Consider the following 13763-nt stretch of genomic DNA (forward strand, 5'->3'; position numbering starts at 1 on the left):
CCCCCCCCCCCCCCCCCCCCCCCCCCCCCCCCCCCCCCCCCTGGACCTGGGTCCTGATTGCTGTATTTGGAGCCTGGTTGCTGTGTGGAATGTTGGACCTGGGTCCTGGTTGGGTTATGGGGTCTTGTATCCAGGTCCTGACTGTTATATGTGGTCTTGGACCCAGGTCCTGACTGCTGTATGTGGTTCTGTACCTGGGTCCTGGTTAGGGTGTGGGTTTCTGCACCCAGGTCCTGACTGCTGTATGGGGTTCCATACCCAGGTCCTGACTGTTATATGTGATCCTGGACCCAGGTCCTGGTTGGGGTGTGGGGTTCTGGATCCAGCTCCTGAGTGCTATATGAGATCCAGTACCCGGGTCCTGGGTGAGGTGTGTGGTTCTGTACCTGGGTCCTGACTGCTATATTAGGTTCTGTACCTGGGTCCTGACTGCTGTATGGAGTTCTGGACCCAGGTCCTGGTTGGGCTGTGGTGCGGTGGACCTGGGTCCTGGTTGGGGTGTGGGATTCTGGACCCAGGTCCTGGCTGCTGTATGCGGTTCTGTACTTGGATCCTGGTTGCTGTGTGGAATGTTGGACCTGGATCCTGGTTGGGTTATGGGGTCCTGTACCCAGGTCCTGACTGCTATATGCGGTCCTGGACCTGGCTCCTGACTGCTGTATGGGGTTTTGTATCTGGGTCCTGATTAGGCTGTGGGGTTCTGGACCCGGGTCCTGGTTGGGTTGTGGGATTCTGGATCCAGCTCCTGACTGCTATATGAGATCCTGTACCTGGGTCCTGACTGCTGTATGTGGTCCTTTACATGGGTCCTGGCTAATGTATGGGGTTCTGTACCTGGGTCCTGGTTGGGGTGTGGGGTGTTGGACCCAGGTCCTGGTTGGGGTGTGGGTTTCTGTACCCGGGTCCTGGCTGCTGTATGTGGTTCTGGATCTGGGTTCTTGTTGGGCTGTGGGGTTCTGTACCCAGGTCCTGACTGCTATATGCGATCCTATACCTGGGTCCTGACTGCTGTATGGGGTTCTGTACTCTGGTCCTGGTTAGGCTGTAGAGTGTTGGATCTGGGTCCTGACTGCTGAATGCGGTTCTGGATCTGGGTCCTGGTTGCTGTATGGGGTTCCACACCCAGGTCCTAGCTGCTATATGTGGTCCTGAACCCGGGTCCTGGGTGAGGTGTGGGGTTCTGTACCCAGGTCCTGACTGCTATATTAGGTTCTGCTTCTGGGTTCTGACTGCTGTATGGAGTTCTGGACCCAGGTCCTGGTTGGGCTGTGGTGTGTTGGACCTGGGTCCCAGTTGGGGTGTGGGATTCTGGACCCGGGTCCTGGCTGCTATATGAGATCCTGTACCTGGGTCCTGACTGCTGAATGGGGTTCTGTACCTGGGTCCTGGTTGAGGTATGGGGTGTTGGACCCGTGTCCTATTTGCTGTGTGGGGTTCTGTTCCCAGGTCCTGATTGCTGCATGGGATTCTGCAGCTGGGTCCTGATTTCTGCATCTGATATTGAATCCACCGAGGGATTTCCCTGTTCCTACATGGGGTTTTTGTAGCTGCTGTGTCACTTCTGCGTGGGATTTTGCACCTGACTCCCAATTTCTGCATGGGATGTCCTGATTCCCGCATGGAATTTTCTACAAGTTGCCCTATGTCTGCATGGGACTTTGCAACCACTTCTGTAGTTTTCCATGGGATTTTGCAGTCACCACCTCACTTTTGAACGGGATACTGAAGCCACTGATGGGCTGCCCTGTTCCTGCACGGGGTTTTGCAACCGCTGTTCTAATTCCCTGAGGGATTTTGCACGGCCCCCTTATTTCTCTAAAGAATTTTGCAGCTGCATCCCGATTTCTGCACGGGGTTTTGCAGCCACTCTCTCCTTTCTGCACAGGGGCTGCAGAATGCAGAGGTTGAACCCGCTGAGTGCAGAGGGGGCCTCACTCCCTTGCAGCTGGTTGGGATGTGGATGGTACAGAAGCACTTTGTGCTACCTGATGCTCGAGGGCTCCGGAGCAAAGCCCGCTATAACAAGAGGCGACGCACACGGATTGGGAAACGGGAAAGCACCAGGTAAAGGGGCTGGGTTTGCTTACCAGCGAGCATCTTGTGCACTGGGGGGGTGATGTCAGCCTCGGCCAGCTGCTCGTAGCTGGTGGGGTGGTAGAGGCGGACCAGGGCACTGCCCTGCAGCGACAGCCAGACGCCGGGCGCCGCGCTCACCATGCAGCTCACGCTGCGCCCGCTGTCCTGCCCCACCTGGAGGGTGTGCTGCGGGGACAGAGCCACGCCGGCGTCACCCACAGCCACCAGGGGACGTCTGCGTGGTCCCCACCCTGTGGCCGTCACGCCTGCTGTGGTACCTCTTGTTCCAGAGTGGCCGTGTTGAGGACGATGACCCGGTTCTGGCAACCGCACCACAGCTTCCCTGCCACCGCCACCATCTTTGTGATGGGGCTGCCCGGGGAGCCCAGGGAGAGGGATTTGGAGTTCTGAGGGTCCCAGAAGCGACCTGTAAGGATGGGGGGAGATACAAGGGTTGTGACAGCAGCAGAACCTCCAGCTTGGGGGGAAGAGTTTGCTGGAAACATTCTATCCAGAGTGATGGATCCTCCTTCATGGAATCGTAGAATTGCTGAGGTTGGAAAAGACCTTAAAGATCATCGAGTCCAACCACAACCCAACCATCCTACCCTAAATCACGTCCCTGAGCACCACATCCAAAGGGTTTTTAAACACATCCGGGGATGGTGACTCAACCACCTCCCTGGGGAGCCCATTGCAGTGCTTAACAGCCCTTTCTGTAAAGAAGTTTGTCCTGATATCCAACCTAAACCTCCCTCGGCACATCTTGAAGCCATTTCCCCTTTTCCCATCACCTATCCTCTGCAGGGGGCATCACAGAATCACAGGGGTTGGAAGGGATCATCAAGTCCAATCCCCGTGCTAAAGCAGGTTCCCTAGAGTTGGTTGCCAAGTGGGGCAAGCGTGGGGTCCTCAGTTGATGTCCTTTGGAAGCAGGGACCACATGCTCCAAATTTGAGGTTGCCCGTTCAGCATCTCTCAAAGACGGCCCTCCTTGCCCAGAGAGCCCAGGGATAAGGTCTTGGATTTGTAGGGGTCCCAGAAGGGACCTGGAAGGATGATGTGGAGATGGAGCGGTCACTACAGCAGCAAAACCCAAGCTAGGGGGAAGGGGGTGTCTGGAAACATCATTATCCAGACGCTGATGGATCTCCTTCTATAGGGGATGTAAGCTTGGGGACATTGGGAGTGGTGACATGAGCTGATATCCCTGGGGACACCGGTGAGCAGAGACCACCATGCTCTGTATTTGGGGCTGCTTATTCAGCATCCCTTGAGAATGGCCCTCCCCAGTCTGCTGCTTCCCCTGTGGGTGCCAGCACCCAAAGCACCCCTCCCTCAGAGACCAAACCATCGCTGCTTTGGGGTCCATCCAGCAGTCTCACCTGGCTCCCGCTGGTACACGATGAGCTCTCCATTGGCCAACGACACGAACACTTGGTTATCGAGGTACCTGTGGGGGGAGGAAAGCTTTGAGAAGCACTGCTGGGCAGCCTGAAACCACCCCATGAAAAACCAAACAAGCCCAAAGCCCCCTTACAAGATGCACATGACGGAAGCAGCGTGCTGCATCTTCATGCTGTTCTTCCTGTTGCGGATGTTATCCGACGACTGGTAGACGTGGATGCTGCGGAGGTGGGAGAGAGAAAAAGCACGGGGTTGAGGCTCTTGAAGGGCTGAGCTGTGTCTGTGTGGGTCCTCACGTGTTGGGGACTCACCAGCCATCCTCGGTGCCCAGCCACATGGAGCTCTGGTAGGCTTCAGGGTCAAGGCTCAGCAGGTCCTCGAGGCTGCCACGGGTGAAGGAGCCGCGGCTGGAGCGCCGTAGGGCTCGTCCATCTGTTGGGCTCTCACCACGCCGGCTCTGACCGAAGGCGGTGGCCAAAGGAAGGAAACCAGACTCCTGTTCCTCCTCTGAGCTCGTCGTCTCTGCTGCTGCTTCTTTGCAGCTTGGGATTTCCTCATCTGTGGGGGAGAGAGAGGAGGAGGGGATGGGTCGTAGATATACAGAATCATTGGGGTTGGAGAAGAGCTCTGAGATCATCTCCAGTCCAACTGTCAACCCAACCTTGCCACGATCACAGAATCACAGAATCACCACGATTGGAAAAGATCTCCAAGATCATCCATCCATCCATCCATCCTGGACTTCCAGTCTGACCATCCACCTACCACCAATATTTCCCCATTAAACCACGTCCCTCAGTACAACATCTAAACGTTTCTTGAACTCCATGATGTCTCCATCATGGGAGGCATTCAAGCTCAGGCTGGAGCAGGCTCTGAACAACCTGTTCAAGTGGTAGATCAGAGAATCACAGAATCATTCGGGTTGGAAAAGACTGCCTGTCCAAGTGATGGGGATGAGAGCACATGATGCTGCACAAAGCCCTCATGGTACCCAGGGAGGACGGATGGATGCTGACCCCTAAACATGCCAGAATTTGCCCCACACACGGAACCACTTGCCACCCCAGCCCCAGCATCATGGAGCCTGGACTAGGACCCTGCCCCCACCTCTTTACCCAGGGTTTCTTCAGCTTAAGAAGACAAATGGGATTTGCAATGACAACCTTCATCCAGTGCAGACCTCGCACACTTCTGCACCATCCCTGGGGGTGTTGAAGGCCAGGTAGGATGGGGCCATGGGCAACCTGAGCTGGTGCCTGGTTTAGTGGCATGGGAGCTGGAAGCCGATCTTTGCGATCCCTTCCAACGGAAGCCATTCTATGATCGTGTGGTTCTACAACAGAAGGCAAGCTTCCACTCCAATCCTGTCATCACGAGATCCAAATGAGGATCTCCCTGAGTCTTTTCCCTGTGTTTCTTCAACTTAAAAGACAAACGGAAGCTCCTTTTCTATCAATTTGCAATTGAACCCAAGGCAGAGTGGGGAACAATCACATCGATGACGGAGCTGCCCTCTGATTAGGGACAAAAAAATGGATGACTCACTGCCGAAGCTGGAGGAGATGGTGGAGTGGCTGGCCTGGCTCTGCAGCGTGCCCGAGGGGCTGGGTGAGGACTCATCATCTGTGTCGTCACTGTCAAAGGGCACCAGCTCCCGGTGCGTGCTGTCGACGGGCTCAGAGAGCTCCAGTGATGAGCCCGAGATGGAGATGTGCAGGCATTGCTGTGGCCCTGAATCCTCTGATTGTGTCGGTGCCGGCTCCGAGGACGGGCTCACCATCGGCTCCGTGCGCTCCCTGCCATGGGGACAGCCAACAGCTCCAGCAATGCAACAGCTGGCGCCATCCATGGGGTGAGGGTCTCCTTACCTATAGGGTCGCTTGAGGCCGGGCACGGAGGCGATGCAGAGGATCCTGGCTGAGCAGACAGCGATGCACGCCTCGACGATGGGCTCCTTGCGGATGCTGAGCAGGCAGACCTGCCCCACGTAGCCGTCGCTGTTGCACACCCACACCTCGTGGGCATTCTCTGGGCTGCTGTGGCTGGGAGAAGCACAAGAAAACTGGAAAGGGGCAAAAAACAAGGAGAGGTCACTTGGGAAGGTGCCGGCACGGTGGCATCCCGCTGGTGGACAGGAATACCCAAATGCACCCTCCCGAGAATGTGGGAGCAGCAGATGGACCCACCTGCATCCCGCTTCGTGTTTTCATGATGGGAATGGCTTTGAGGAATTCGGGGTCCAGGCAGTTTTTGCTGGAAGCTGGGGAAATAAGAGAAGAGCTGAAAATTGGGATGCAAAGGAGGCAGTTTGGGTGAAATGGGGTGTGAGATGCTGAGCCCATTTCTGTCTCCCACCCCAGATCCCAGCATTACCCAGCTTCTTCTTGGCATCCTCGAGGGCTTGCTCGAAGCCGAGCCGTGCGTCGGGGTTGGGGAACTCGAAGATGAAGGACTCGGTGCCATCAGCCTTGGCGGCGCTGAGCTCCACTTTGTTGGGGGGGAAGGCCATGCTGAAGGACAAGGACTGCTTCTCTGCCAGTTCCCGGTGGATGGCAGCCATCAGGTCCTTGATGACATCATCCAGGCTCTGGGGAGGGTGACAGCATCAGGGTCCATGGGGTACACGAGCCCCACGTCCATCCCGCGTTACATCCCTTGGAGTAACGTCCCAACCCTCCTGTGGCTTCAGGGCTGGTGGCATCTGGGTCCTTTGAGGGCCACCAACCCTCCCGCAGGCTCTGTGTTTCAGTGAGTACATCCCAGCTGGTCTCATGGTGGAGGTCACCCACAGGGGGCCACCGTCCCCATACCTGGTGGGGGAAGCTGAGGGTCTCTGACAGCTTGCTGACTTGGCCCAACGTGCTGAGATCTTCGTCCAGGCGGCAGATGCTCTTCTGGATGCTCTCACGGTTGGTGGCTTGTGAGGCACCTGCATGGGGACATGCGTGTGACATTAACCCCTTCCTCCCCACAGCTGCCCAGGGGAGGCTTCTCCCCTAATGCTTTTAGCCAGGGCGGTGTCAGCCCCAGCAATGGGATGCTTTGAGCCCATCGCTGTTTGCTAGGGGTTGAGTAATGGGTTTCAGGACATGGAATTGGCATCAGGCAGTGGCAGACCTTTGATGATGTCCACATCCTCCAGTGGCAGCTTCCAGAGCAGCTTGTACTTGCTGGCCGTGTCGATCACGCTGGCTGCTGTGTACCTGCAGGACCAGGGGTTGGTTGAGCCACGCTTCCCCCTAAAGCCATCCCAGCCCATGGGGATGCCCCAAGGAGGTGGGATAACCCTAGAGAGATGCAATGGGAAAAGGAGCTGGCTGTCCCCCATGCCCGGTGGCACTCACAGGCTCATGGAGCTGCGTCGAAGGGAGCCCGACTTGCGCTTCAGTGTGGTGCACACCAGCAGGTCCGTGAAGAGGAAGAGAGAACGGTCTTTCTTCCCACCCACTGCCTTCTGCAGAGAGGCAAGAGACACAAAGGAGTGCAAATGCACCCACCTGCCTCAGCTTCTCCATGTCCCACCCCTACAGTGGTCCTGGGGGAGCCTACAAGAATGCCAGGACCTCTGTGATTCCCATCTTCAGTCTCTCTGTCCAACCCTCACCCTGGGCTACTGCCCTTCTTATCTTTCCCCATGCACTTGGGGACTTCTATATTGTCCCCATCCATCTGTCTGTCCGTCCGTCCGTCCATCCATCTACCCACTCATGCTTCACTCCGTGCACACCTCCATGCATACCTCCATGCATGTGACCATAATTAATCACCCATTATCCGTTCATTCCTCCATTGTCTACACATGTGTCCATTCATGTACGTGTCCATCCATCCGAGCATGCTTCCATCCATGCATTCATCCCTCAGGTCATCCATCCATTATCCACCTGTGCGTGCTTCTACCCCATGAACACCTCCATACATTCATCCATGCATGTATCCATCATCTGTCATCCATTACCCATCCATCATTCATCCACCCATGTTTCTGTCTGTCCATCCATCCATCCGTGATCCCTGTTGGACGTGACCCACCATCCCAACCACCGACTGCCCCGCTTGGTGCACGGTGCAAAGTGAATGTGACATGGGGACAAGGGACAGAGGGCCATCTCTTACCACTTCCACCACCATCTCCTGTCGAAGGAACCTGCGGAGTGGGGCCTGGAGCTGTGGGGACAAGGAGGTTTATGAGTGGCTTTGTTCCTACTCCTGGACCCCACCAGCTCTGACTTGTCACCCTGTCCCCTTCCCGAAACTCCCAGCAACCCATGGAGGCAAGAATGGGGAAGGCAGGACCCGAATGAGGAAACAGGTGGCCCAACATAGGTCAACCCCCCAAAATGGCTGAGTTTTGAGTGAAAGGAAAGACCTACTCCATGTGTTTGGTGCTGGGTGCAGCTTAGATATGGGTGCTGCTCCCTTGGGTGGTTCAGCCAGGCCGAATGTCCCCTCTTGTCCCTGTGCCCTGCAGCCAGTGTCCACGTCACCCACCCCCACCCAGGACCCCATGCCAAGACCCCCATCCATACATCCTCCATCCCTTCAATGTGGGACTCGATCTCCTGCACGATGCGTGCGTTCCTCTCCACCTCCTCAGCACTCTTCATCCCCTTGTTGATCCTCTCGGCCACCTGCTTGATGTTGCGTTGGGCGTCGATGAGGAAGGGGTGGTCGGGGTGGTCCTCAGGTGTGTGTTTCAGCAGGTCCTGCCAAGGGGGACACCACGGTGTCACTCCTTCCCAGGGTGGCAGGGACCTCATCCCAGTGCCACTCCTCCTACCTTCACCAGCAGCTCGTACCGCGGGATCCTCTGGACAGGTTTGATCATCAGGTCAGACAGAGCTTGCTTCTCCTTGTTCTCTCGCATGCTTTGCTGCAGAACATTGGTGGGGGACAAGTTAGGTAATGGGGACACGCCACGGCACCATCCCAGGACATGGAGTGACACTGCTTTGGGATCCAGGTGACACCTTTTGACAACACCCAGGACGTGATGCCCCGTCCATCCCTGGAGGTGTTCAAGGCCAGGTTGGATGGGGCCCTGGGCAGCCTGGGCTGCTATGAAATGTAGGGGTTGGTGGCCCTGCCTGCATTGCTGGGGTAGTAGAGGGGCTTCATGATCCTTGAGGTCCCATCCAACCCGGGCCATTCTGTGATGCTGTGATTCTATGACCTTACATAAGGCTTTCCCCAATAAAAAAAAAAAAGATGGAAAAATCCCACTTTGACTGTAGATAACCAATTTACTCCCATTAACTCCTTCTGCTCCACCAGTGGCTCCCAGTAAGACAGTGACCAGCCCATGGTGGCACCCAGGACCCACCTCCAGGAACTTCATGAACGCCGGCCGTGCCTCCTTAGCGATCCTGACAGCATCCTTGGCATTGAGGAAGTTATCGATGTAGGCAGAATAGATGTTCACCAACACATCCTTGGAGAACTGGGGGAAACAGGAGGAAGTTTTTAGGAGGAAGTTTTGGAGGCAGAGGGTGGTGAGGCAGTGGCACAGGTTGCCCAAGGAGGCTGTGGATGCCCCATCCATCCCTGCAGGCATTCAAGGCCAGGCTGGATGTGGCTCTGGGCAGCCTGGGCTGCTGGTTGGCGACCTGCACACAGCAGGGCTTGGAGCTGGATGAGCACTGAGCTCCTGTGCAACCCAGGCCGTTCTATCATTCTGTGATTCTATGAAATAGGAAAAACGGGATCAGCACGGGGTCGGGGCACGGCTGGAGGTTGGAGAAGCTGTCCCAAGGGTTAAAACGGTGTCCATCTGCATCTGCCCAAGCTCAGCTCCCCGCCTCGATTTTTCAGCCCTGACATTTCTGCTCCCGATGCAGAAACTCCAAGCTGCAGAGCCAGCCGGCCGCCGCACCACCCCGCCGTTAAGCTAAGCAGACCAAGGGCCTGGAGATCGTCTCTCTCCATCTCCGACGTGGTTCGCCCATCCTTTCATCATCCCCCTGCTTCCTGCTCCCTGCTCGGGGCCGTGTCCGAAAAAACAAGCACGATAAAGCGAGGCTTTAGGACTGAACCCAAAATGGGGAACAGGGTCGGGTCCTACCGACTGCACCAGGAGGTCGCCCACTTTCTGCTTCTCGTGCCAGTTCTGCACACAGTCGTGGATCTGCTCCAGGAACTGCTCGTGGTGCTCCAGCAGCTCGGGGATTTGGTCGAAGATCTCATCCACCAAGGATGGGTCGCACAGCAGTGAGTTTTCGGGTTGTTTCAGCGGCTTCATGTAGCCCTATAGGGAAGCGTTGTGTTGGGGCACCAAGAGATTATCTCCTTTTTTTTTTTTTCTTTTCTTTTCTTTTTTTTTTTCCCCACGTCTCCAAAATGACTTTTTCAACCCATTTCATCCCAGCAGGGGGTTTCCCCCAGTGAACCCAGCCAAAGGCACGGAATGCTGGAGGAGGCGTCGACCCTACACGGCTTTGGGCACTCGGGGACAGATCAGAGGGTCTAGCTGTGCCAATTTTGGCACTCCAGTCCCACAGGGACCAATCCTACCCAGTGCATCCCACAGCAGTTTGGGGAGCAGAGTAGGTTTGCTGTCATGAATCTTAGTCCCCTCTGAGTCACCCAACTGGGAAATCATGGCAGCACAACTGTGGGATCCTGAACTATCAGTTCTGGGTGGACTTTAGGATTCTTGGGGCCAGGAGGAAGGTCTTCTCAAGCCTTCTCAAGCCTTGCATCCTCCTTATCCCCAGGTATGGGGTGCTGGTGTATTTTGGGAGGACCATGGAGCTGAGAAAGGTAGGACGGGACCCACTTCAAGCTGCTTTGGATGTCTCCACCTGAGCTGCTGATGGAGGTGCCTCCCACTAAGGATGGGGTTCCCCATGTTGATGATGGGGGAGAAGAGCGTGCAGATGGTTCCCAGCTCAGCAAACAGCAGAGCTGCCCCTGCACCACCTGGGCTGGCTGGAAGCTGCTGCTCCAGCTGGTCCCCATGACTGGGAGCCACAATCCCACAGCCACCAGTGCACCTTTTCCTTGCTGTGTCATTTGGAGCCCTGTGGTCCCACTAGAAGACCAGCTCCCCTGGATGTGTCTCAAGGATGACAGCTCAGCCATCAACACCATGACCAGCAGGGACACCATCCAACCAAGAACCATGCAGAGCTTCTCCCAAAATCAGGCCTAGGGCCAGTCTCCTTTTGCCCCTCCAAGGCAACATCTGCACTAGGAGCTGCCTCAAAAGGTCCTTTCCTCCTTCAGCAGAGCACACCTGGATCTGCTGTGGGATTAGCCTCGCTGGGGGCGGATCAGGAAAGTCAAAATAGGTGTCAGATGACAGCTGCCCAAATGCTCATCCCAGCAGATGTCAGACAGGCACCGCTTTCTGGCAAGCAGATCAGACCTTTGGGCATTTCCACCTGCAGCAACAGGGTCTGACATCCCATAGCTATGCCAGAGTGGCTTAGCCTTCAAGGGGCCCATTGCCATCGTCTTTCTGAAACAGCTTCACAGCCATCTGAGATGTGAGCAAGGCTGCTCTGGGAGGAAGGGATTAGGCTGGGGAAAAAATGGGACCTCAAAATCCCCTAGCCCATGGGGGGTGTTGGGGGTGTCGGAGTCCCCCAGCACGGGATGTGCACCAGCAGGGGCTCAGGAGATGCAAGGAAGAGGTTTGGGATGCGCTCCCTTCTAGGTGACAGCTGATCAGGACCAGCTATGGGGTTGATTTGTTGCCGTCCCCAACGCTGCCACCCATCTCCTCCCCGTTCCTGTGCTGATACAACACTGGGGTCTGACTCCTCATCCCAGGCACGGCCACAAGGAAGGGAAGGGCACAAGGAAGGGATGGGCACAAGGAAAGGACAGCCGCGCTGTGACAGCTCCCCATGTCCCCCCGCACCACCGCGTGCCCCCCCACACCGCATCCATACCCCCCTTACCTGCATCAAGGTGCGCAGGGACTCCACGTAAGACTGCTCCGTGTCCAGCAGCGTCATGATGACGTGCTTCCTCATGTCCTGCACGGGTGGAGAGAAAACCCAAATGAAATCGGTGTGACAACAGGGACACCGAGACGTCCCCTCCGGTGCCGGCACGGGGGCTGTGCGCCAGAGGAGCCCGGCGTGCTTCCAGCTCCCTCTCCGCCCCGATGGAGGAATCCAGGAGGATTAGGAAGTACATGACACCGACGCCTGGTTTCCTCCACGCCCGCGTCAGGAGCTCTCACAGCCCTACATGGGTCGGTGCTGGCGGGCTCCTTCTCCCCTCTTGGCGCGGCCCCGTGCTGTGAATTCCTGACGGCACCCGGGCACCCGCGCTGGTCCCATCCAGCTCTGATGCTGCGTGCGCCAAGGAGGGGGCTCAGAGGGTTGTGGGGGGGTTGTGGGGGTTTGGGGTTTGGGCAGATCTGGGGCTCAGAGTCCCCCCTATAATAGGGCATGCCCCCAAGCGGAGCCTAGGCTGAAGCTCAGCCTTAGGGCACAGTGGGACAAGGGATACAAGGTGAGTGGCACCCTGAAAGTTTTGAGTGCTGAAGTGTTCTAGAGGCTCCGGATTCAAAGATGCCCCAAAGGTACTGGGTAGCTGGGATGCTCCAAGGACCCTCGGTGCAGAGACACCCCCAAAAGATTGGGGTGCAGAGGTGCTCCGAAGGCCCTACACCCCAGAAGCTTTGGGTGCAGGGGTGGTCCAAGGACCACAGGTATGAGACACCCCGACAATTCTGGGTGCCAAAGTGCTCTGATGATCCAGGATGCAGAGACACCCCAAAAATTTTGGGTTCCAAGGTGCTCCAAGGACCATTGGTGCAGAAACACCCCAAAAGATTTGAGTGCAGAAGTCCTCCAAAGACCCTACACCCTCCAAATGTTGGGAGTAGAAGCGATCCGAGGACCATGGGTATGAGACACCCCAACATTTCTGGGTGCCAAGATGCTCCAAGTACCCTGGATGCAGAGACACCCCAAAAGTTTTGTGTGCTGAGGTGCTCCAGATACTTGGGGATGGAGATGCTCCAATGGCTCTGGGCACAGTGAGACCCAAAGAGCCCTGGGACTGCAGGCACCCCAAAGCCATGCATGCAGGGACCTTCCCCACAGGCCCCCCCCCTGCAGAGATGTCCCAACCAGATGTCCCTGGAGCTGCAGAACCCCAGTCTGGCCGCACACCCCCATTTCTCTTGCACCCCCATATCGTTTATGGGCTCAACCACACCAAAATGCTGGAACACTCACCCCAAATAATGCACTTTCCCATCCACCCATCCCTGCCCACGGACGGAGCAGTGCCTCAGTTTCCTAATTGCTCTCCACGCTGAGGCTGCTTTCTCTCCACCAAAGCAACTTTCCTCCTTGCACATCCTGGACCACAACTTTCAGTGTCAGGACCGACCCTATGTGGAACCACACTGCTCCTGCACCGTGCCTCAGTTTCCCCAGCACGCACACAGCTCCTTGTTCCTCCTGACCCTTTGTGGACTGCTCCCATCTTGCTTCCCCTAAGATCCCCAAACCTGACACAGCCCACCCTCACCCTGCATCAGCATGGTACTGAGATGCTCAGCACCCCACAGATCAGGGAATGTGGGGGGCATTCCCCCAGCACTGCAACCACCAGCCCCATCTGCACACCTCCGCAGTGCAAGCAAGCATCTGTGGTTGGGGTGGGGGGGGGGCTGTGTGCAGATTCAGACCCCAGCACTCCCACAGCCCCCAGATGCTCAGCACAAAGCAGAATGAGGATGGAGGTGTGGGATGAGGATGGAGATATGAGATGAAGATGGAGGTACGGGATGAAGATGGAGGCACAGACGAGGGGGGATGAGGATGGCAGCACAGATGAAGATGGAGACATGAGATCCAGATATGAGCACAGGATAAGGACAGAGGTGTGGGATGAGGATCGAGGCACAGGATGAGGATGGAAGCACAGAGTGGATGGAGGTGCTGATGAGGATGAGAATGGAGGCACAGATGAGGATGAAGGTGTGGGATGAGGACGAAGGCACGGATGAAGATGGAGGCACAGATGAGGGTGGTGGCACAGATGAGGACGAGGATGAAGGACCAGGATGAGGATGGAGGCACAGAGCGGATGGAGGTGCAGATGAGGATGAAGACGAGGATGAAGATGAAGGCACAGATGAGAGCAGAGGCACAAGATGAAGATGAGGATGGAGGCACAGCTGAGGACGGAGGCGCAGAGGAGGATGGAGGTACAAGAGGACAATGATGAGGATGAGGATAGAGGTGTGGAATGAGGATAAAGGCACAAGATGATGATGAGGATGAGGATGGAGGTGTGGGATGAGGATG

General features: G+C 56.5%; 1 protein-coding gene across 1 annotated transcript in view; it reads right to left on the reverse strand.

The window, feature by feature from the left end:
• Positions 1 to 52: 52 nt before the first annotated feature.
• LOC122190922 (rho guanine nucleotide exchange factor 17-like) overlaps positions 53 to 13763 on the reverse strand; it is a 14510-nt gene continuing 799 nt past the window's right edge. Inside the window, exons 2-19 of the mRNA XM_042891070.1 lie at positions 11391 to 11468; positions 9548 to 9730; positions 8810 to 8926; positions 8267 to 8359; positions 8016 to 8192; positions 7603 to 7653; positions 6831 to 6940; positions 6604 to 6689; positions 6297 to 6415; positions 5860 to 6073; positions 5673 to 5746; positions 5355 to 5548; positions 5032 to 5282; positions 3795 to 4041; positions 3617 to 3703; positions 3462 to 3529; positions 2355 to 2503; positions 53 to 2262 (exon numbers count right to left, since the gene is read on the reverse strand). Of these exons, the coding sequence (XP_042747004.1) occupies positions 2017 to 2262; positions 2355 to 2503; positions 3462 to 3529; positions 3617 to 3703; positions 3795 to 4041; positions 5032 to 5282; positions 5355 to 5548; positions 5673 to 5746; positions 5860 to 6073; positions 6297 to 6415; positions 6604 to 6689; positions 6831 to 6940; positions 7603 to 7653; positions 8016 to 8192; positions 8267 to 8359; positions 8810 to 8926; positions 9548 to 9730; positions 11391 to 11468 (2544 nt within the window). The 3' untranslated portion in view covers positions 53 to 2016. The remainder of the gene's footprint in view (positions 2263 to 2354; positions 2504 to 3461; positions 3530 to 3616; positions 3704 to 3794; positions 4042 to 5031; positions 5283 to 5354; positions 5549 to 5672; positions 5747 to 5859; positions 6074 to 6296; positions 6416 to 6603; positions 6690 to 6830; positions 6941 to 7602; positions 7654 to 8015; positions 8193 to 8266; positions 8360 to 8809; positions 8927 to 9547; positions 9731 to 11390; positions 11469 to 13763) is intronic.

The sequence above is a fragment of the Lagopus leucura genome, unplaced genomic scaffold (assembly GCF_019238085.1).
Source record: "Lagopus leucura isolate 7727_CA_CO unplaced genomic scaffold, USGS_WTPT01 177-6_obj-0_obj, whole genome shotgun sequence".
In the NCBI taxonomy this organism is placed as follows: domain Eukaryota; kingdom Metazoa; phylum Chordata; class Aves; order Galliformes; family Phasianidae; genus Lagopus; species Lagopus leucura.